The sequence below is a fragment of the Perissodus microlepis genome, chromosome 20 (genome assembly GCF_051167445.1).
Source record: "Perissodus microlepis isolate ML-2025 ecotype Zambia chromosome 20, ASM5116744v1, whole genome shotgun sequence".
Lineage (NCBI taxonomy): Eukaryota > Metazoa > Chordata > Actinopteri > Cichliformes > Cichlidae > Perissodus > Perissodus microlepis.
This window is the reverse complement of record NC_140480.1, coordinates 35,275,928-35,300,415: the sequence shown is the minus strand read 5'-3', so window position 1 is coordinate 35,300,415 and position 24,488 is coordinate 35,275,928. Positions and strand designations below refer to the sequence as shown.

General features: G+C 51.1%; 1 protein-coding gene across 2 annotated transcripts in view; it reads right to left on the bottom strand.

The window, feature by feature from the left end:
- Window positions 1-24,488, bottom strand: part of LOC146365069 (nucleolar protein 4-like) — a 102,692-nt gene that overhangs the window by 16,395 nt on the left and 61,809 nt on the right. For both annotated transcript variants that reach the window (XM_084917880.1, XM_084917881.1), the window contains one exon: window positions 266-741. In XM_084917880.1, coding sequence (XP_084774006.1) covers window positions 266-741 — 476 coding nt within the window. The remainder of the gene's footprint in view (window positions 1-265; window positions 742-24,488) is intronic.

The window sequence follows — 24,488 nt, the reverse complement described above, 5'->3', positions numbered from 1 at the left end:
TCCTACTGGCCGCGAGTAAAAAGCCTGTTACGAGGAGATGGCTTAAGCCTGAACCACATTCTGTACAAGAGATCTATACCATGGGAAAACTGACATTTTCTCTTAAACTTCAGAGGGATACTTTCTACAGAACACGTTTTTGAAGTCGTAGCGTGCAGAAGCACGACGACACAGAATGTCTCCATCTTCCTGATGGAGCGTTCCACGGTCGGGAAAAAGCCGGAATTAAATAGAGCTACAGAAGTACAGGAGGCTTGTGTCTCACCTTGCCGCCATATTCCCTGCCGTCGCGGTCCAGTCGCAGCTCGGTCGCGTGTGTGTGTGACTGCGTGTTGGGGGCGTGTGCATTGTGAGGAGCGTGTGTGTGCGGCAGGGGCAGCGGCAGGGCGGGATGTGGAGCTAGAGGAGGTTTGGCAGCCAGCGGGTACTTCCTGCGGAGCTCCTCGGGCGCGCTGGGATGGAGCGCGCCGAGCAGCGCCGCGGCCGCCGCTGAGACAGTGATGGGCAGGTGTGAGGCGGGCAGAGGCAGGCGCTGAGGAGGCGGGTCACTCAGGTTGATCGGCTGCTGGTCCTCAGAGGATGAGGAAGAGGAAGTGGGCCTGCTGAAGTCGAGAGGGGCGGGGCCACCGTTTCCATTCACAACCTCAGTTTCCCTGACTACGGCGCCATCTGTCACAGCAGAGGAGGGAGGGGTCAGGGCGGGCAGGCCGTTTCCACTGCCGCTCTCTGAGGACGAATCATCTGAAAGAAGAGACACGGGAGGGTTAAAGGTCAGACTGACAGCGTTCACTGATGACTTTCACGAGTTTGGTTCACACAGAGACGCCACCTCTCACAGGAAGAGCGACTTCCCATAAAAACTGCAGTTCCTCTAACGTCCAGCAGAGGCTCCAACCTGACCCCGCCCCACACACAGTAGCAAACACGTATGTCATGTGACCTGCTGGTTTGTGGCGACGTGCTGCATCGTTTCATTAAACTGAATGTGAGTATGGGGGCGGGTCTAACTGTGACACTGATCACTCATTGGCTAACCAAATGTCAACGAATCAATCACAGATCTGTGCAGCATCACAGTGCAGTGTGTTTGACTCACACACACACACACACACACACACACACACACTCAGTCATTGATATAACAGATCTCACATTAAGACACTTTCCAGAGCAGAAGCTCATCACTTGTCCAGCAGGTGGCATCCTTGCTCCATGAAGAAAACCACCTCAGGCTTTGAGACTCCTTCAGACGTCAGTCTGCTGTCTTTAATGCTTCAGTGCTGCAGTGATGAAACCTCTCTGCCTCCATCAGCTTTACACAGGTGTGGTCAGGTGCAGCTTCTCCCTGCTATTCGTGACGTAACTACGAGCTGGAATCAACTCAGAGCAGTCATCAGACTCTTCATACTCCTACGTCATCATCATCATCTTCATACGAGACCATATACGTTCCTTCTTTTTGTTCTTGGACTCACCGCTCAAAATAAACCTTCTTTATCTGATCCTGGAGCCTCTGTCTGAAACAAGCTGCCTGAGCTCCTCTCCTTTTAACTTAACGTTTACACAAGCTCAAAGAGCAGGCGGGTGGGGCTTTATGACATCACAAAGATCCCAGAGGAGAAGAAAGTGTCACAAACAGTGTTTTAAACAGTCCGCAGCCTGAGCTCACAAACATCTGACAGGCCGGAGTGTCTGAAACTGCCAACATGTAGATTAAAAAACTTAATAAGCCAATAATCTCAACAAGAGTACAATTAATAATGCTGGCATTTAATAATTCATTCAAGTGAGAGATAAACTGATTTGTTTCATTTTGTTTATATTTAATTTTAATTAATCCCCCATTCATTTTCTTTTTTTTTTTAAATTTCCACCTGCATTACATCAGCTGTTAAATCAATAAATCAACAGCCAGTCTCACACTGCCTCGAACGACGCAGGAATACATGCGATAAAACATAAAAGGAAAATATAAAAATGATTAATTCTGAGGAAAATAAAAAGAATAAAATGCAAAGAGATGATAAACAACGTGTCGCAAACACCTGCACCTAGTGTCAGTTTGGTGCAAGGACATGTTTAATGTCATTTTTGCTGTTTTAGGCCTCCATACAACAACAGCCACAACATGTCCATGTTTGCTGGGTCAAAGATGAAGACGAGCAGAAATGTGAAAACACAGATGTGACCGAAGCAGACCGCCTGCATTCCTGTGAGCTGTGGCTGATAATCGTGACTCGCTGCGGTCTGCAGGATGGAGTGCAGCTCTGCGTCTGGCTCACGGACACGAATCTGTTCCCCACTGCCGCTTATCCTTCCCTGCTCAGGCCGACGGGATCCTAAATAAGTGATTGTGGAATAACTGCTTTGTGCAGGCGGGGTGGATGCACCGCCGGCCTTTCATCGCTCAGCGCACTCACAGACACACAAAGGAGCCACATTTGAAACATTAGCCTACATTTTCCTCCAATTTGGGATTTAATTAGAGACGAAAGGACGGCGGAGGAGAAAGAGCCGGAGCGTCTGAACGAGCTGAAAAAGATGCAAAGTGAGGAAAATTACGGATAATTGAAGGATGGAGAGAAGCAGGAGAGGAGGAGGAGGCTGGACTGCGAGGCAGAGAGAGTGGAGACGGCGGAGGTGGTGTCAGTTGGTCAGGGTGGGGGCTGGGGGTGACAGAGGGGTGGAGCCCAAACTGCTGCATGGAGAGGGAGGGTGGGGTGGGGGAGTGAAGGAGGAAGGTGCAGCAGCAAAGAGGTCAGGAGGGGGAGGGGGAGGAGCGAGAGTCCTTTAAACTGTTTATCACTTCGTTTCTTATCCAGGCGGAGCTGAAAGGAGCAAAGTTGGAGTTTACTGACCAATCAGCTCGCAGCATTTAGACTCACATCCAGCACCACTCTAACAGGGAGGGGAGGGGAGGGGAGGGGAGGGGAGGGGAAGCCTGCCCGGCGCTGTTTGTTTGTTTATGTGTGTGAGGACTATTCATGCGTGGAAACGAAGGACAACCTAATTCCTGATGCTGCCTCACAAATCCCCCTCAGCTGCCGGACCACCATCCCCACACCCCTTCATCCCCGCCTCTGCTCCAGCCCCAAACTGTGAGCGGGTTTCTTCTCTGTCCACACTGGCTGAACAGGGAGTGGTCCTCCCTCTCTCCATCTTCCCTTCCTTCATCCGTCTGTTGTGCCAATCCTGAGCACCGATTCGTGCACACTGAAACTCCTCCCCCTCTCTGGATCCCTGTAAACACTGAGACAGTGCCGCCGTCTGTGGAGATGTTTGCTTTGAAAGACCCAAAGATTTACCGGCTGAGACTCGTGCACGTGTACGGAAACAGTCCAGTGTTCCTGGTGGAGCGTTCAGTTTCAGATACATCAGTGTTTGCTCCTTACAGCCAACAGCAGGAGGAGGAGGAGTCCAACCCACAGCTACAGACACATTCCCAGAAGCGTTTTCTTCACTAAATACTTAAGCTCACATTTCCAAACGTTCCCACAGCATTTTCATCCGACTTGCACTGACGACAGGAAACTGGAATCCCCGGAGGAAACCAGGACAGGTTTTGAACCAGCAACCTCCTTATCGTTCTCGTTTCCGTCTCAAACACTCTAACATGCTTTTATTGTGACACTTAAAGCTCCTTCTTTTTGACTATTCAGAGAAGCTTTGCAAGACTCACAGCTCAAAATAATCCTTCTTTCCCTGATCCTGCAGCTGTCTGAAACAAGCTGCCTGTGCTCCTCCAGCTTAAAGACAACTTTGTGATAACGAGCTTAGCGAGCAGGTACACAGAGAACAGCCCTGTTTCCGAGCTCGGCCGTTCTTTATGCGGACGAATAAAGTGTCTCTTATCTTATTTTGAAGGATGTAAAAGAGCCTATTTGACTGTATGTTCTGAAAATAAGGCAGCTGTGACTGAACTTTGACCTGGCAGCAGTACACCTGCACCCTCTGCGGAGGAAACAGGTTAGAGGTCAGACAGGATGGGAAGAAGATGAGGAAGACGAAGGTCGAGCTATAGTCACTAAACGCCGCTGTGAAGCCTGCACCTTCAGGCTCAGCGGGGTTTGTTCCTCAAGGACAAACTCAAGGACTTCCACCTCCCCTTGCTTCTCCTCCATCACCCCCCCGCGGTGCAGCCGCTGCGATGCATATCAGCGCCAAGCGTTAGGTCGAGGGACAAATGTCTCCTCGCATCATGAACACACACCCCTGAGAGGAGCGCACAGGTGAACCACAAGTTTGACAGTCTGGTACTGTTTGAGTCTGAACCCACGGGAGGTGCATGGAGGAGGAGGAGGACGATGCTGCATCAGCTGACCTGGAAATGCACGCCACCGCCAGCGTGCGCTTTTGTGGATTTATGGCGTGCAAAACATCCTGTTTTCCATCACAGGACGTAGAGCAGTGACAAACGCAGGGCTCGAAACCCCACGCGGGTTTTACTGTGTTGCTCATACCGAGGCTCAAGGATGAAGCATCGCAGAATGTGAAGAAACGGCCGCTGACTGAGGCGAAATCATGGAGGGTAAAGCAGAAACGCCTCCGTGAAGCGTCTCGTTATCCGCCTCGAGCGCCGTTTAATAATTAGAAAGTCTCTTTGCATCACATCCTCTGGAGTTTAGCAGCAAGCTGCTGTGAATCCAACATGATCTATGACAGCAGTGTGAGGACGTCCCAGAGGGAAACCGGTACATCCACACCTGTCACACACAGACCCTCCACAGCCCACAGACCCTCCACAGCCCACAGACCCTCCACAGTCTACAGACCCTCCCACAGCCCACAGAACCTCCACAGTCTACAGACCCTCCACAGCCCACAGACCCTCCACAGCCCACAGACCCTCCCACAGCCCACAGACCCTCCACAGTCTACAGACCCTCCCACAGCCCACAGACCCTCCCACAGCCCACAGAACCTCCACAGCCCACAGACCCTCCCACAGCCCACAGACCCTCCACAGCCCACAGACCCTCCACAGCCCACAGACCCTCCCACAGTCTACAGACCCTCCCACAGCCCACAGACCCTCCCACAGCCCACAGACCCTCCACAGTCTACAGACCCTCCCACAGTCTACAGACCCTCCCACAGCCCACAGACCCTCCACAGTCTACAGACCCTCCCACAGCCCACAGACCCTCCCACAGCCCACAGACCCTCCACAGTCTACAGACCCTCCCACAGCCCACAGACCCTCCCACAGTCTACAGACCCTCCACAGTCTACAGACCCTCCACAGCCCACAGACCCTCCCACAGCCCACAGACCCTCCCACAGCCCACAGACCCTCCACAGCCCATGTTTATGCTCCACCCTGCCGATGAGCTGGATGCTGACGCTCACACAAACACTGTGAGCGCGTTTTCCTTTCTACGTTTACACAATTATCTGTCAGCTGTTAGCAGCGCCGCATTGATTTTGGCGTCATTAGCAGGCTCCACACCAAGGAGAGGAGGAGGAGCACGAGCAGGGGAGGAGGAGGAGAACCAGAGAGACGCCAGGAAACGGGAGCAAAAGGGAGACCGGTTCAGAGAAGTAGATGATGGAGGGAGAGGCAGCGGTGGAGGGGGTGGGGGGCTGCAATGGGTCATTTCCTGTCAGTTTTCATTTGAGGCTTTGCTTCACAGCGACAGCGAGAGGCTGTCCTCGCCCCGTGCTCCCCTCAGAGGAGCCGACCTGAGGGAGAGCGGTAACAGATGCTAATTCCTTCACTCCTCCTCTTCCTCCTCAGCCACCTGTCCCAGGGGAGGAGGAGGGGGACAGAAAGAAAGGAGGAAGAGGAGGAGGTGGTGGGCCGTGACTCCCCTGCGTGGGATTACACTGGATTATCCCGCTAAGACGCAGCACGAGCTGCACACTAGTTCTCAGCGCCTGACGCCCGGCGACGCCCGGCGACGCCCTGCCCCACCAGGCATCTTCATAGCAACACTCCCCACCCCACCCACCATCCGCTGCAATGTTGGTGATGACAGCAACGCTCCCACTGACAGGACCAGCTGACACACACAGACACAGACACACACAGACACACACACAGACACACACACACACACACACACACACTCACAGACACACACACACACACACACTCACACACACACACACACACACACACACACACACACACACACACACAGACACACACACAGACACACACACACACACACACACACACTCACACACACACACAGGTCTATGGAAGGCCAAACGTGAGAAATTAACAGATTCATCCCTCCTGTTGTCTCTTCACTGCTCGGTGTTTTATTCACAGTAAATAAACGTATTCATCAATCAACACATCAGTAATAAGTTACTTCTGTGTTCCTGCATTTCCTTCATTTCACTGAAGCCTTTCTCGGTTTTGGTTGTAACTCAGATGAAGGATTTATTTTATCATCCAGCTGTTTTGTTGTGATTTGTTGGTTATCTTGGTGGTGGGAGGAGTTCACACCACTAATGAACCTTCACATGGACGAGTTTGTCCAGCAGGGTCAAATCTGACAACAACTAAAAGCAGTCTCCACATGACCGGGCCCTCTGGCTCCTCCCCTTTTCTTCTGAATGCTTGCCCCTCAGTTTGAGCAGCAGGTGGGCGGGGCTTTCCCATCACACAGGGATTACTGCACATACACTGAGCTTATTATAAAGAACTTTATCATGTCTAAAATATGACCAAGAACAATCAGAGCATATCAACATCAGGCTGTTGTTTCCAGCCTGATTTCTAGTTGCTTTCAACTCTGTAAAAGATTCACTGTCAGGCACACGTATGACGATCTTTACAGAGACATGAATCAACTGAAGCAGCCACACTGTGTCTGTGGAAATACAGACAAAGATGAGGAGAACCAGCCTGCAGGAACCTGTGCACACCAGGACGCTCTCTGTCCTGAAGCTTGGGGTCAGGAAGGGTCGTTGCTGTGGGGTCAAGTCAGTGTCCCAATAATGACGCCCCACAGGGAGAGGGGAGGGGCACCTTTGATAAAACAGCATTATTATTTGACGGGCCGTCAGAAGCACATGCCGTCGTGCAATCACACACCAAAGCGGTCGTCATCATTCAGCCACATCTCGGGCATCGGCGCGTCTGACAGACCGTCGCTTCCTCCCTGACCTATAAAATCAGAGCAAATGGAAAACAGCATGAAGACATTAAACTGCTCTTTAGGGCGGCGGCACTGGAAACAGGAAGGCGGCTGGAGATGGATGATGTGTTTTAAAAGACGAGCACAGAGAGGAGCGACAGCTAAAAGCCCGATCAGTGAGATGGATGGTGATGGAGGGACGCAGCTCCGACCGTCAGGGGAACCGCAACGCTTTCTGCCGCTCATCGCTCAGATTTGTTTGAGCCTTGGTTTCATCTCTCGGCTGTTTGTCCTCCTCTCTTCTTCCTGCTGAAGCTCTGTCACTGACGCCTCAGCCCTAATGAGGCGGAGGAGGAGAAGTGATGGAGATTCTGTCCTGCAGGGCTCGGTTCTGTCATGAACGTGGACATCAGGAGGAGCTGGGTGGGGTTCCCACCTGTCAGTCATAAGAGCATGGCAGCTGAGACGTGATGGGTGGACCCTTAACGAGGAATTCATGGCCTCCATGAACAGCATGGAGCTTCGTGTCTTACAGACACTCTGCCGAGTCACAGCAGCGAGCTTGCATCCACCCATGCCTGGTCTCAGGACAGCCTCGCATCCACCTCCAGCTCCTCTGTGAGGAGACTGAGGCGTCTCCCTGAGTCTGACCCGGGTCTTTATAGGTAGGATATGCCTGAAGCGCTTCACCTGGGCGGTGTCCAGCATTCGTTCCCTTCGGTGTGATGGAGCAGCAGCTCTCCTCTGAGGACGCTCTCAGACCCACAGCTGACGGGAAGATCGAGCAGTAAACCAGCAGCTTCACCTCCACCTTCAACAGCGTCCTCCAACCTGAAGTGGGGACTTTTTCCATATGAGCCACACCTGAACTGCTCCAGTGACGGTCACTGGATGATGGAACCCGAATACCCCACCAAGAAAGTCTGGGTACATCCAGAGCAAGCAGGACCAGTCTCATGACCTTCTGACCTCCTCACACATGTAGGAGAAACATGAAAGGTCCCAGAAGCTGAGAGGCACAAGGACGCCTGCACAGAGCCTCACACGTTTAGTCAGACGCACAAACTAGAACATCAAAAACCATAACATGCACGTCCCAGAGGTCACAAAGCCATAGTTAGCAACCTGCAACCCTTCAGATTGGAAACCAGTGATGCCCTTTCCGTTCTCCAGTTTCTGCCTCCACCAGCTCCACAGCATGACATCACAAACAGAAAACCTGCAAACATCTCATCAGAGAAGATTCCCACACCTGAGCGAGGAACCACCTGACAACAGGACTAGGAATGGGTATCGTTTAGGTTTTATCCGATACCAGTACCAAACCAGTACTTTTGAAACGGTGCCGGTGCTTAAACGGTGCTCGAAGGGAGAACACAAACTTTGTCCAAAAACCTCTCATGTTTAGCTGTTTCCCACTTTTTCTTTGGTCATTTTAGCCTTTTTGGCCAGGGTGAAGGGAGTATCTGCCATCAAACAAGAAGACAGCCGCATGTAGCTATGATGATGTTTGCTAGTTCACCTTACGTGCATTAATGTAATAACGTGGTTAGCCTACTCAACGTAAATTACACACGAACAACATTAAGCTACTCACGCAGAGAAGAACGGCTGCTGCTGCATCATCATCATCATCATTTCTGCTACACTGGCAGGGCTAGGGGCCAGGACTCTCCTCTTCGGGTTTTTGGGGGATGTTGCTAACTCCGGGTCCGATAACAGGCACCACACCCACAGTAGATGTGCTCGATGTGAGGTCTCGCAGCAAGCTATCAAATACGGCGCATTTCTCGGCTTTTAACAAAATGCTATACGTCGCCAGGTGTTTCATCAGATTCGAGGTGTTGCCTCCTTTGCACAGTATCAGCTTAAAGCACTTGTTGCAGGCTGCTGAGTTTGCATCTTTTGCTGTGAAGTACAGCCAGACTTTTGACCGCTTCGCCTTGGGCATTTTTAATCTGTAGCTCTGTTCTAAAAGAACATAGGTACCTCGGCCCGCCTACTACGCTTGGAAAGGTAAAATGATTGGCTAGAATCCAAAGTGTGTGACATCTCAGGGAAAAAAAGCACCGAAATGTGTGCTGCTTTTCGGTCTGGTTACTACCGCTTATGTCAGAACAGGTGCCATAATGGCACCGGATACCGGTACCCATCCCTAAACAGGACGAGAACCAACAGCTGTGTGTGTGTGTGTTTATTGGGGTGCAGAGCAGAATAGGAGGATGGTACAGTCAGCAGAGGAGTAACAAAGACACGGCTGTCACAGCCTGCCACTGCTAACACACACACACAGACACGCGTCCTTTGTTAGCCAACACTGTAGCGTGTGCTCTCTGTGCCCTGCAGAGGCTCGCACATGCACACTGGCTCACTGTGCCGCTCAGACACACCCAAACGGTCACGAGGGTCAGACACTGGATACCCAAACCTGTGTGTGTGTTCGGGGGGATGCATCACATGCAGCATCATGCTACACAATACAGCACCCAGATGAGGAGCGTCAGCCTCATGGATCCTCCCTGTTTCAGCACAGACAGGAAGATGACTCAGTAGGTTAAAGTGAGGAGAACTCCATGATTATGTTTACATTCTGAACTCATGTTAAATCAATGAGCGTTTGTGAAGGAGTTTATGATGACACTCTCACAGTAGCTCAGGATCATATACTGTATATTAAAGACGGTCGTTACACCGTCTACTCGAAGTGTTTTTATGGAGTGACTATTTGATGACAGGGTGCTACGTTATCAGCTAATGCTAGCTAGCTTGGTTGGCATATACTGTACAGGAGCATACCTGCTAATCAGTAATATCCAATGAAAATCCCCAAATATCACTCACAAACCTGAAGCTCCGCCTTCTTGGGCCCTCTGTTAGTACAGTGACCTCACAGCAGCCATATTATTGGTCACATGATGTCATTAAAAATGCTCCAAAAGGTTCCAACAGCACAGAGGTCCAGTTCAGCCTAGCACACCACTAGCAGCTACAGCTGCACACGTCACCACCCACCTGTCAGTCAAAGAGACCACGCCCCCAATCACCTCTGTACAGGTGTCATAAAGGACGAAGTTATCTGCAGACCAATCAGTTCTTGTGTCAGGCTGTAAACGTGTTTAACATGGGGTCTGACTCTCTGCTGCCTCTGCTGGACGTCAGCGAAACTGCAGGTTTGGGTGCTCTGCAGGTCGACGCGTGTTCACAGATTTAATCATCTCAAATGAAAAACATGAAACTTTCTGAACTGAAAATAATCCACAGTCCTTCCTGCAGCTGCAGTGTGTGTGTGTGTGTGTGTGTGAGCTGTCATTAAGAATTAATGGATGATGGTGTCTTCTGCCTTTAATGGTGGCACCGATCCAAACGTGGATGAAATATTTAGCATCACTGCTCCAGTTTTCCACTGAGTGAATTACACAAACCCACTGGTGGGGGAAAGCCCGGGTCACTTTTTTACGCCATGATGAAATTCATCATCTCAGGCGTGGAGGATAATGAGGTGAGATAATAGCTGTCACGCCGTAATCCACAGTCAGCGCAGTAATGCAGGATCTGGGCACTCAGTCAGCCAGCTAATAGGATGGGACGAGCACAACGCCAGCGAGTGAGCCACCATGCCAGCACGACACACACACTCTGTCCTCCGGTGTGTGTTCCTCTTCCTTCCCCTCTCACCCACTTCCCTCTGTGGGCGGGGCAGCTGATGGAGGCCGTGGAGGTTTATGGGTCAGATGGCGAGCAGGCCTGGAGCGAAGGCAGCCTTGCTGCCAGTACAGAGGGACCAGTGTTCACCCAAAATAACTCCCTGCTCTGTAACGGTCTGCAATAACTGTGACAGACCGCAGACTTCGGTACACCACGCTGCATGCCCTCGAGTCACAAAGTTGTGGCTCCGCCCAGAGAAAAGCAAAGCAAAAGCCTCGCATCAGGACAAACCGGCTGATGAGTAAAATCACGTGAAAGATGACAAACACACTGCTGCTCACGGCAGCCTGCAGTCACACACAGGAAGTGTCAACAAAATAAAAGCATGTCTGCGCTTTGGTCTTCCATGTTTGTGTCTATTGCTGCTCACCTCCTTGTGTCACTTCCTGTTTTATTTTGTTAGTCACTTTCTTTGTGCTCATAATGATCAGGGAGTCAAAACTAGGAGTGAACACCTGGAATAAAGAAGGTGGACGAGGAGACAGAGGAGAGGAGACAGGTCGTCCCTGCGCCAACTCCAACGAGCAAACTGGTGACCCTGCAGGGCTCCTGGGGCGTGTGCATCTTTTACATACAGTCTGTGGTGTTTCTAAGCTGATACGTGGACGGCTCATGCGCAGCACCTGAGCTGCTGTGATGCCTCGCAGTATTTTCTCTCCTCTGTCCTCATCATGCAATATTAATCGAGCCCGATCAGCAAAGGGAAGGTGGCAGACCGTGTGAGCGATCCAGTCCATCTTTCCATCCATCACATCCCTGCACTCGCTTCCCGATGTCCCGTCTCTGCTCCTGAGACGAGCGGCAGGAGGCGTGGCTTTGTGCACACGCTCAACATGTTTGACGAGCCTCAGCTCCTCTCCTTTAAATGTGTAATAATCACACAGTTTTATCAGAGTCTGTGTGTGAGAACACTTTCACAGGAAGTGACGAATACGGCCACGAAGTCTTAATGTGTTTGTGTGTGTGTGTGTTTCTGTGTGTGTGTGTGTCTGTGTGTGTGTGTGTGTGTGTGTTTCTGTGTGTGTTTCTGTGTGTGTGTGTGTGTGTTTCTGTGTGTGTGTGTGTTTCTGTGTGTGTGTGTGTGTGTTTCTGTGTGTGTGTGTGTGTGTTTCTGTGTGTGTGTGTTTCTGTGTGTGTGTGTGTGTGTGTGATGGGGGATCAGCAGAGGGGATTACATGTCTTTGAACAGAGACTGATCTGTTCTGGGATCAGGAGGATTAACTCCGCTGCTGATGAGCCCGTCGCTGCGGCGTTCATGGAGAAGGCGTGTTCTTATTTCCTGATGAGGCGGTAAAGAATGAGACGCAGCCAGCGAGCTGTAAAGTTTAAACATGGGGCCTGACTGACTGCTGCCTCTGCTGGACATCAGAGGCCCTGCAGTTTGGCGCCTCGTTCGAAGGCGGTTCTTCGTAGAGCTGTTCGATATAACGATATATATCAGATGATGATGTGAAAACGTCTATCGTTTCATTTTTACGCTATCATTTGTTTCGTGGTGTCGCAAAATAAACTGTTTACGGTTTATTTTTCATGGCTCTGATGGTCACTGTGGTGTTAATTCCTTAACGTTCTCTCTTCCTCTTATATTTAAAATAACGACGGTAAACCCAGCGTGTGGCTCTGCTGTCCGCTTTATTATTTTCCACATAAACCTTTCACAATAAAGCTGAAGATCCTGTTGACATTTTTCAAAATAAACTGAAATGATGACAAACAGAAGGACCAGTCCAAACAAAGCCAGGACCTTATTCCTAAACCGGGGCTACCTCTGTAGCACGGACATGGTTTGGTTATGAAAAGTTTCATGCATCGGTCAAAACACTCGACTCCAGGTACACGACGCCCAGCTGAAACACCTCACACAGGTCGAGCTGTCATATCGCACAGCCCAAGGTTTTAGGACAAATAAACGGACTTGCAGATACAATACATCAGAGTTTCTGACATTAACGGTTTTTAACCACATGATGTAATCTCCGAGCTGCTATGACACACCAACAGGAAATCAGTTAACACACGTACAGCAGACCCTGAACGCAGCACGGCGTGGGTTCATCTATCACTGACCCGATGGTTTCTGATGGTTTCTGATGGTTTGTGTTGAAGTAAAACGATACAAAAACAATAAAATCTGCAGTTTAATTAAAAAACAGATGGTTTGATTCAATCAGGACACAGAGGCCCTGATACTGGAGGCTATTTTTAATGTGTGTGTGTGTGTGTGTGTTGTTGTGATACGGGTTGTTGCACAGAGGCCTGGGATCAAGCACACGAGGCTTTAAAAACACGCGTGAGCGCCACATTTATCTCTCGACTGTGTATAATTCATCACACGTTTCACATTATGGAAACATCTTCACAGCTCCACCTGCACCTCCGGAGGCTCCACCTCCTCTGTGAGAGGAGGAACCGCCTACAGGGAGCCGTCCATGTTCCTGAGTGGGTGAGGGTAGGGAGGCGCCAGACAAAGGAGGAGGATGGAGGAAGAGATGCAGCGGGGGCGGGGCTCAAGCAGGCGCTTTGACTCGATGTCACACACGTGGAGAGCAGAGCTTACCTCGACAACGTTACCGCGGACAGGAAGTCGACGTTTGAGCCGACGTCACTCCAACCCTCTCATGTCTTCCCCTGCATTTTACTTTGAAAGTCTCAGCAGGAAAACATGAATCTGAAGTCACGTTTGAGGAAAGAAATCTGAATATTGATCACTGATGGATTATTCTGTTCTTTATGGCGCTGCTTACTGAAATATGGCCTAACCCCAACATTAACGATGAGTTATTAATAATAAATAATCAATTATTAATAAATGTATTAATAATTTATTAATAATAACAATAACAGAGGAAACAAGAAAACTGAAAGTGTGAAACACCAGAAACAAAGATCTCTTTATGAAAGTGGACACGAGCTGAAACGTGTATCCAGAATTCCTGCAGGCCCCGAATGCCTCGTCCTGCCTGGCAGAACACGTCCCGGCTCTTCCCTCGATCACATGATTCCTCCCCCTCGCCTTCATCCTCTCCCCTCGCTCTGCCCCCATCCTCTTCCTCAGCAGGCTGATTTCTACATTTGGGTGGGAGGGGTTGTTTGTTTATTCTTCATCCTCTCTCCTCCTTCCTGAGGCGTCCACCGTCAGCCTGTTCATTGCTGAGCGAGGCAGCTTTAGCAGGAAGTCACGTGACTCGTGTCTGTTTGTGTTTGTTAAGAGCCAGCGAGGTCATCACTGCCCCGATGACCTACTTCCCTGAGCGGCAGCGTCGTCAGCGTTCCTGCGTTTGACGCAGTGAATGTGTCCTCTCGTTACACACCTGCACGCTTTCATGCATCACCTCTCCAGATGAGAGCTGCTCCGTCATTGGTCAGCTTTAAATCACTGCTGTGTGTGTGTCTCAGGCTGTGACGAGACCACACACGCAGTGACGGGTGCAGGTTTGACTTTTCCCAGCTGATCCCAAATGAAACCTGACGCAGACAAATGTGTCTTCACGTTCCCGGGTGTGAGGATGGCGCTATAAGCAGGTGGACTGTCCTCCTGAGCGCTGCCGTGTCCGTGTTCTACAGAAACACGTAAACGCACCACCTGCAGCCGGGGGCTGTATTGACTTATGGTAAATTAGGTTTGCTTTATGATTTTGGGGCTCGACATGAACGACTGATGTGGAGCTGACGTGTGCCGGTGAGCGGCCGCTCCTGAGGATCCGGCCGGGACGTCTCTTGTTTCCGGCTCGTTCTCTTCTTCCTCGTCTTTTGGAGACGGCGAGCAGATCGACTCGGTTGCAGTTAAACTCTGCCTTGTTTCTCCCTCAGGCTTCGTGTCTGCCCCGCCCAGCCGTGGGCTGCTCTCGCCCTTCGTATTCTCCCATCAGGCGGGACAAAGTGACTTTATATCAATGAAACTTGTCTAATGTAAGATAATGACTTCCTTGCTGAGCATCATTAGGCTTTTTCAGTGCTGCTGCCTTTTCACTGATCTGATTTGTCTCAGTTTTGTTTCTGAGCTTAAAATTGATTTTTTCTTTATAAATGGAAGGAAACGCAGCAGCCTGTGCGAGACTGACGCTCTGCACCGAGCTCGGAGACGATTCCAGACACGGAGACTAAAGACGTGATTTCAGCTGCAGACTTGTTGAGAAACACGTCGTCTTTCTGAAAAATGTCTTCTTCTTCCTGTGTGACATTATTGAAATCATCGAGGTTAGGATTCACAATGTCGGCATTTTGTGGAATTCCCGGCATGTTTGTGTTAAAAACTTTATTTCTGATGTGTGAACAGACTCTGAGCCTGCCTCCAGCAGCCAGCAGGCGGGTCTGTCAGCACCAAACAGTATCACCGAGCCTCAGCTCAGTCCATTAATCACTACAGCAAACAAGGGTCAGAACCAGGAAGAAGCAGGAAGAAGCAGGGCCAACATTAGAGGAAGCTGAGGCGCTCTTTCACCTGTCTCGTGTAAATCAAAGCTAGTTTGCTAAACGTGATATCGGAGGCAGCAGTGACTTCAGCCAACGGTAAACGATGACACAAAGCAAAGCTCTGACATGTTCCACAGTTCAAACTACGACCAGTTAGACGGGAAGCTTTACATTCACAGCATCCCTGTTACAGTTATAATGGAACAGACCAGTAATTGTGCAGTGATTCAACTGTGAGCTGCTGGTAGAGAAGAAAGTACAAGAACTTTCATCTGTCCAAACATTCACTCACTCACACTGATGGATGCATCAGAGGAACCTCAGGGTTCAGTAACTTCCGCAAAGACCACCCAAGGTGGTGCAAACACGAGCCGTGGGGATCCACTAACAGGGTTTTTAACAGCAACAGTATTCTGGGTAATATTATACAGAGAACCAGAGCTAAACCAGAGCTAAACCCGAGCTAAACCCGAGCTAAACCCGAGCTAAACCAGAGCTAAACCTGAGCTAAACCAGAGCTAAACCAGAGCTAAACCCGAGCTAAACCAGAGCTAAACCAGAGCTAAACCTGAGCTAAACCCGAGCTAAACCAGAGCTAAACCAGAGCTAAACCCGAGCTAAACCAGAGCTAGTATCAGCTAACGCCAGCATGCACGCCAAACCAAGCTACAGCTAGCATGCACGCTGAAGTAGACAAGCTAGCGATTGTTGGCTGATTGGCCCAAACTGTCAGCGCCTGTTTTCCAGGTACTTCATGAACCAAGCTAACAACCTGACTTGTCCAGATTCATCCAGCCTAACAGAGTCATGCTGAGCCGATCAACCAGCACCAGTGTCACAGGGCAGCGTACCAGCGTGAGTCCACACTCATCTTCAGTTCTTCTGCTGGTCTTCATCAGCAGCAACCTTCAATTAGAGGCTGATAAATGAACCACAGCCATTTTCAGAGGAACCTGGTTGCGCTGGCTCCCTCTGAGCTCTGAGAATTTGCCGCTTTGAGCGCAGAATCATCTAGTTTGTGACATCTTACAGAGGAAATTCCTGAGTGAATCGAGGATGTTGCTGTCAGCGCTGTTCGTTGGACAGGAACGTCTGATTCTCAGACTAACATCAGAGTGATTCACACTGGTTCCCTTTGGTGCTGAGGCTTCCTCTGCATCATCTCAAAGATGCATACCAAAGTGCACATCTATCATGGCCACGGTTCAAAGTACTCCTCCTTATTCTGCAGCAGTATGTAAATCAAAGAGGCATCAGTCAGCGCTTGGTGTATTCCTCTGACGTCTCCTGCCTTTATCTCCCCGTTTAAATTCTCTCATCATCATTCTGTTTGTGTTTCTGATCTCCACCTCTGCTGCTCCCTGCCTCCTACTTTCTTCCTCTCATTATCCAAACTGCAGTTCTTCCCTCCTCTCCTGCCTCCGCCGTGAAGAAGGCGACACGTGTTAAACCCGCAGCTTGACTCACCTGAGACCGAGGGTGGGGTTGATGGCGTAACCTCGCAGTAATACGTGCACATCCTGACTCGCACTTCCTGTTGCCTCTGACGAGGGCTGTTGCACCGACAGCATGTTTGGCTTTCAGTGTTTTCTAGAACAAAGCGAGCTCTGTGTCCTTTTAGCGAAGCTCAGACGAAATCGACCAATGAAAGAACCCCAGAGGTCGCTGCGATGACGACCTCCACAGCCCATGTGACCATTTCAAAGACAAAAGCAGCCACGTAACGTTTGTCCGAGGAGCACATTCAGATGCTGCGTAGTGGACTGCGCTGGTGGTTAGACGTGCATGTGTGGTCTGCCGCCAGGAAACGGTGCGGCTAGCTTCTCATTAAAACACGACGAAATGTCGACGCCTGAGAGGAAGAGGGGAGCAGACACCTTTCACAATAAGACACACATGTTTAGTTGACTGAAATTAATCAGACTTTGCTGTCATATGTAGTGCTGGGTGGGCGGGGCCGGGTGGGCGGGGCTGGGCATCTCTACACCTGGGTAAAGGTGGAGAGCGGCCCGAGGACAAAGCCGTGCTGCAGATTTCGCTCACTTCCTCTAACACTCACTGATCTTTGGAGCGGCAGCGAGCGGCAGCGAGCGGCAGCGTGGCGTTAGGGTCAGGAAACTCACAAGTGAGCACGAAGGAGAAAAGACAGGAGGTAAACATATGAGAGGGTTACCTAGGCAACCGGAGTTTGGGATGACGACAAACAGCCAGCCGTCAGCGCGACGTGTGCGAAGGGGCGTGTTTTAACCTCATCCACAAACCTGACCGCACAGCGTTTCAGGTAGCGTCCATCCTCAGGCGTGGTCTGTGGTTTGAGCGCCACTCAGCAGCCGTTAGACACACCCTAACCCTCCGCCATGTTTTTATCTGAACCATCCTCACGTCTCCTTCCTCCACCCCACTCATCGCTTCAGCTCTCTGTCCTCCACACGTCTCAGTGTGTGTGCGTGTGTGTGCATGTGTGTGCGTGCGTGTGTGTGTGTGTGCGTGTGCGCGTGTGTGTGTGCGTGCGTGTGTGTGTGTGTGTGTGTGTGTGTGCGTGTGTGTGTGTGTGTGCGGCCTTGAGAGGTGAAAGACAATGCTGGGAGCTCCTCCCTGCCTCCCTCCCACACACACTTACAAAGACAGACTGTGGAGTCTTTCTCCTCCTCGACCTCGCTCTCTGCACCACTCCCACACACACACATTCCCGCAGCATCAGCCACACACACACATGTGCATGCACACACACAGACACACACAGTGCTAGCTTTGCAGTTGGCTCTGCATCCCTCGCACCTCCCCAGGTTTCTCTCTTCCCAGCAGTCCTGTATCAGGTCCTAACTCGCCCCTCGAGCCTCATTTATCCTGGAAACCTTCACCATCTCTGATTCTGATCTCTGCTGCTCATAAATCTGCTCTTGTGTTTCACACATATGGCCCAAACCCCCTCCAGAGTCAGCCCCCGTCTCCCCCTCAGAGCTGATGAATATATCCAGTATCTCTCGCTGGCTCGTTCCTTTCTCTCCTCCAGCGCCTCACATCTACTCCAAACTACCCCGAAGGCCTCGCTATCAACCCACACCTCACCCCAGGGTACTATATCCCAACCTGGCACCCTCTGCTGTAACCCCGCCCCCTCCACAGTCCCACATCCTCCGTATTTACACAGAATAAATACAGCGCTGTATTTATTCCCCTCCATAAAACTTTGTGTCCATCTTAAATTATGACTTAATTATGTCTTCTAAGGCTGTAATCTAAACGTGTGTCACATCAACCCCGACACAGACTCATTTTAAAGGCACACACACAAACGGAGCGAGAGGCTCAAATTTAGCCGTCATGCATCCGAAAACAGCCAGAAACGGTCAGGAGTTTGGGAGGCGGACCTCGCCGCTTTAATCTGACGTCTCGACTTTTATGTGAAAACTTCTGAGAAATGTAAGGAGTCAAATACGAGGAATGGAGTTCAGGCTGTTCATAAAGTTTGTCGTAAAGTGTTTGACGGAGGTCAGAGGACATAAAAAAATCAAAGAGACATAAACCGGAGGAGAATAAAGAGCGGCTGCTTCTCAGCGGCAGACGCCGTTGGTTCAATAGTCTGGAGCAGGATTTGGAGACAGCGCTGCATTTACATCCACCCACACACACAGCCTCCATCTGCTGTCTGCACACACACTTTACCAAACTTTATGACCTCGCTGTAAAACTTGACTGCCTGTCACAGCTCACCTCCGTCTGTGACGACAGCAAACTCATCCTGATGGACTCAGAGACACCCAGCCCAGCTCCTCCACCTGATGGAGTTTTATACTGGAGTCACAACAACAACAACAACAACAACAACAACAACAGTGCACAAATCAGGAACCAGAATCACAGTTTTAGTTCAAATTAGGCTTCAATGAAGCGCCTTTAGTCTGTACACTCACTCACACACACACACACACACACACACACACACACACACACACACACACACACACACACACTCACACAGAGGTAGGTGAGTGTGTGTGTGTGTGTGGGGGGGTGTGTGTGAGATAAATGAAACAGTGAAACCATGAAGTCGAGGTGGAAGATAAAATGTGGTCTGATCCTCGATCAAAGACAGGAAGTGGAGATGAAACTGCGGTTCTGTGTGGGCTGAAGCTCGACGCCTCAGAGAAAGCAGGAATCTGACTGTGAGCTCTCACTTCTCATTGGTGCAGATACAGCACCTCCCACCATCCGCCAGAAAGCCTCACCTGGTCCTGATGCTCCCACCTGAGGAACAGCGCGACACTCACATGATTCTAACGACCGAAGGCGCCGTTGACACATGAAAGCAGAACCAAGCCATCGTATTCAGAACGAAGTGGACGAGCAGTCCTGGAACCAATCAGAGCTCAGCCTGAGCCCCCGAGACAGGAAGGACAACGACCCCCGAGGACCTCGACCCTCTGTGTCTCACCTCATTACACCAACTTTCACGTCCCTGAAAAAGTTCCTGAGAGTAAAAGCTGCAGAAAGCTTGCGTGGAAGCGGCGCTCGGGGGCGGAGGGAGGACACGAGCGCCGCACTTTGTGTTTGCGTGAATAGATACGACATTGAACAGAGAGAAAAGGAGCGAAGACAACACAACGCCACAAAGGCTGACCTGAGCGTATGATCGCTTCTGTTCACAGAACAATGCCGGAGCGCCGAAGGACGACTGAGCGGCCTCGACTCTGCACGTATCCACGTGTTTTCACACGGCGAGAAGTAAAACATGAACAAAGGAGAGCGATGAGGAGGGCGGAGCATTAACACAGGAACATGACGAGCTGGAGCCGAGCGGCTTCGCGGCCTCGAACGACTCATCGGGATAACAGAGGAAGCACGAGTGACGGAGCGACGGGCATCAGTGTCCCGCCGACACGAGCATGAGCTCTTCACCAACACGCCGCAGCTCAGGAGACATGAGAAACACTGCTGTGACACTGAAGCTGTTTGAACCCCCAACACCTCCGCCCTCAAACACCACCCACCATTTCTGCTGCAGCCGAGGAGTGGAGGTCACATTCGGTGCTCCTAGAATCTCATCAGGACGCCAGCCTCCGCCCACAGCAGCGAGCGGACCAGCACCTGAATGATGGTGGAGCTCGCACGTCACAATTATTGGTTGGAGATGGACCTCGTCAGGGCTGCCCGTTTGATTTGACGGTGTAAGGGTCGGCGAGCTGAGGGTCGGCGAGCTGAGGGTCGGCGAGCTGAGGGTCTGAACTGAGCCTTTAATGAAATCAGCAGCAGAACAAAAGCATCACAGGCCTTGATGCTCGGACACGCCGCCATCGCCACACACTCGCTCGTGACCTCATCCTTCAGCTCGTTACACCCCCCCTTCCTGTCAACCTCCCCCACAGCGCCCCTCACCCACTTCAACAAACAGGTGTTTGTTCACCTGTGAGTGTGTGTGTGTGTGTCTGTGTGTGTGTGTGTGGGTGGGGTGGGGGTAGGGGGGGTTATGTTCCCTCTGAGGGGGGCAGCTGATAACGATGGGTACAAATTTCAGATTGGGACACTTTATGGAGCCAACCTTTGGACGTCGTCTGAACCTGCACCATAAAACAATAAGAACACACACACACACACACACACACACACACACACACACACACACACACACACTTTAAAGCAGTGTAATAAAATAAGGAGGCACACCTGGGGGGTGACCTGCGGGGCCTCACAGATAAGAGCGAGGACGGCGATGTGGACAAACGTTCACCTCGTCTTTACTCGTGCAGTAAATCAGAGTTGCACAACGAAGACGCCAAAAGTAAGGACGCGGTCAGCAGGAAGCGAGCTCTGACTGCACACGTGCAGAACATCTGACGCCGCCGTCGTCACCCTCGGGTTCTTCCTCTGCTGGACTTGTGAAACGTGTGATATGAAAATGTGAAATATTTTACATGCAGGTAGCTTCTCCTTTCTCAGGAGTGAAAAAAGCAGCCAATGGCGGCGTGTGTGAGACCGCACAGTCCAGCGATGACTAACACTCCTTCCTGTTACTCAGCATCGCTCTCCACCGCACGCAATCAGACGGAGACCGAAAACAGTCTCGTCTGTGACAGGGCGAAGGTCACGGGAGCGTTCGGAGGGGAACGGCGAATCTGCAGAGAGGCCTTTCCCCGGAGCGGCCCGAGGTCAGGCAGATGTGAGACCACCTCTATCGCTCGCCGAAGACGACAGAGAGCAGAACAACAACCGGTCGAGGTTTCCGGCTCCCGGGCTCAGCGTGATGTTCTCCGTCACATAAAAACCAGAAAAGATGGTCGTCAGCCGCACGCTGCCACGTGTTAGCAGAGCCTCCTTGAAAGGCTGGAGCTCCGCCTTCTGTTCGTGACTTCACAGCAGCCATGTCATTGGTCACACGATGCCATTCAAAATGCTGGCAGCTACAGCCGCCCGTGTCCCAATCCACCTGTCAGTCACAGAGGCCACGCCCCTGATGATGCAAACAGGTGTTGGTGGTTTGTTGGTTTCTCTGAGTGACACTGCTCAGAGCAGCTGATCCATCTCTGCTCCATCACAGAGTGATGAAGACTCCTCTGAGCAGTGAATCTAACACATTTTCCATCAGCTTTTTGTTCTATTAGTGACGTCTGCGTTTCCCAGAATCCTCTCATAAGTGACCCGAGCGCTGCTTTCAGCCTCAGAGTGAGCGCCAGATAATGGGCTGGGAAAATTGCAGCGCCGCTGCAAACCCCATTAGGCCATTTCCACATCCCACAGTGCAGCACGCGCACACACACACACACACGCACGCACAGACGCACACACACACACGCGCACAGACGCACGCACACACGCACACACACACACGCACACACACAGGGATAGCTCAGTAGGTAGAGTGATGGCCCCATGATCAGAAGGTCGGGGGTTCGACTCCACTGAACGGCTACCCTGAGGTACCCCTGAGCAAGGTACCGTCCCTACACACTGCTCCCCGGGCGCTGCATTGGTGGCTGCCCACTGCTTCACTGGGTGAATGGGTTAAATGCAGATGAACTATTTCCCTATGGGGACTAACACGCACACTTTACTTACTTTACTTACACACGCACGCACAGACGCACACACACACGCACACACACACACACACACGCACACACACACACGCACGCGCACACACACACACACACACATGCACACAGCAGGCTGCAAGCCCACGCCGCTCTGAGAGCTCAGCAGGTTTAGTCAGACGCTTGTTTAAAGGGTGTCGAGGTTCGAGTCTCTAACAGAGCTCATTACAGGCAAGCAGGAGGCTGCAGCTAATTACTCTCACACACACACACCTCAATACAGACAATACAAACATGTCAACAGGTTGTGCTCAGACACAGCACGAGCTCATTCCAGCCTAACAAAGTGTGTGTGTGTGTGTGTTTGGGGAGGAGCTAATATTAATTGCACAGCCTCTTAGCATGTTTTAGTTTCAAGGTGTGTGTGTATTAATAATTAAGCAGTGACTGTAGCCGGCACAGCAGGGACACACACACACGCACACGCACACACACACACAATTACAACATTTCAAACTCTTCATCTTTATTGATTTCTTCTCCTTTTTGTGTTTTAACATTTGTGTTTTAGTTACTTTCACTGCGTTGAGGCGGGTCGCTCCTTCTCCATGATGTTTCCAGCGCGTCTGATCCGCGGTGATTAAAGGGGACATGCTCCCAGAGCTGAGCACCATCTGAGCTGTGCTACGGGTCAGCGTGAATAACCTGCAGCAGCTTCGTGCCTGTGACGCAGAGCGCCACCACCCTGATGTTTGACCATTCACTGAAGGAAACTTCACAGAGTGCATTCTGGGTAGACCTCAGGAGTCTGCTCAGAGTCTGCAGGTGACACCAGGATGGTTCCTGCTGTGGCAAAAGCGCCTTCTGAAGTTTCCTCCAGTGAATGATCGGAAACAGATCAAAGATGGAGCTGAGCAAATCTGATCTGATCAGACGATATCGAGGATCCTTAACTCCAGCAGTCCTCGTGTCAGTAAGCATCTGCATACTGAGGCCTAAATAACTGCTTTTCTAATCCGCAGACGCTTTGTTACACAGGATAGCGTGAAAACGTCGCTTCCACTCGATTTTCTCCTCAGTCAGAAACACAAATGTCTTTGAGCGCTCGCCTCGCTCGTGCAGGACGCTGCACAGTCTGACAGGTACAACAGCTGGCAGGAAGGAGAAGCCGTCCCCTTACTGGGCACTGAACTGTCGTCGCAGTCTGAAACCCGAACGCTACGGAGTGTTTTATAATGATCGTAACACAGAGCGACTCAGCCGTGGATCTGTCGTGGCAGTAAAAGCAGTTTGATCATTTTGAGCTGTGTCTTCATGTTTCATGGTGAGGTTGATTCAACATGAAGCTGTGCAGCACCTTCACAAAAAAGGGAAACTTTACTGGAACATCTGTAACAGCAGCAGCTTCCACCCCAGTGTGTCATGTGATCAATATATTGGCTTGGCTCTCCTCGGGTTCATGCTCTCCCTTCCTCCTCCTGATGTCACTCTCATCATCCCTCCTGCCCCGTCTCCATTCCCGTCTCCACCCTCAGCTCGTCCCCTTTGGAGAGGATCTGTGATGTCAACTCCATCTCCTGACGAGCCCTCTTCATCCTCATCCTCCAGCCCACAGAACGAGCCGGGAGCCTCTCAGGGGGGGGGGGTCAGCAGAGCAGAGGATCTGGTGTGGATGTGGCTTTGGGGGAGGGATGAAGAGGACGCTTAGCAGCCAGAAACGAGAGGCAGTTGAGGGGCCACTTATGAGGGGGACGCACTCTCCTCGGAGGCAGCGTGATGTGGAGAGGGCAGCAGCCTCTCAGAGAGCGCCGGCAGATGACCGAGGGAGAGCTCAGGCCGTGGTCGTCTCCTCCAGCAGCTGAATAAATTTACACAGACAGCCCGAGTCGAGGTTAACGCTGCTGCAGAGCTGCTCCGCCACCGGCTCTCATATCACAACTGTCAGATACAAACAGCTGGATGGAGCCCACGCTCTGGACCTCAGAGCACGACTGTCCTGACAGAGCCCACAATCACCAACATGATTCATTCATACAACACACGACGAATGACACGTTCTTTAAACGCACGCCTGCGTTCATGTTGGTTTCATCAGGACATCGTGCTGCTGCTTTCTTTAAACTCAGTCACCCACTAACCATGGCTGAGTCTAAGTAGTGAGAAATGGTACATAGTAGCTTATTTCAGACTCTTTGTTAATCTGATGCTGGCCACTCACACGCCTCTAACCTCCCGCTGAGATACCGCACGT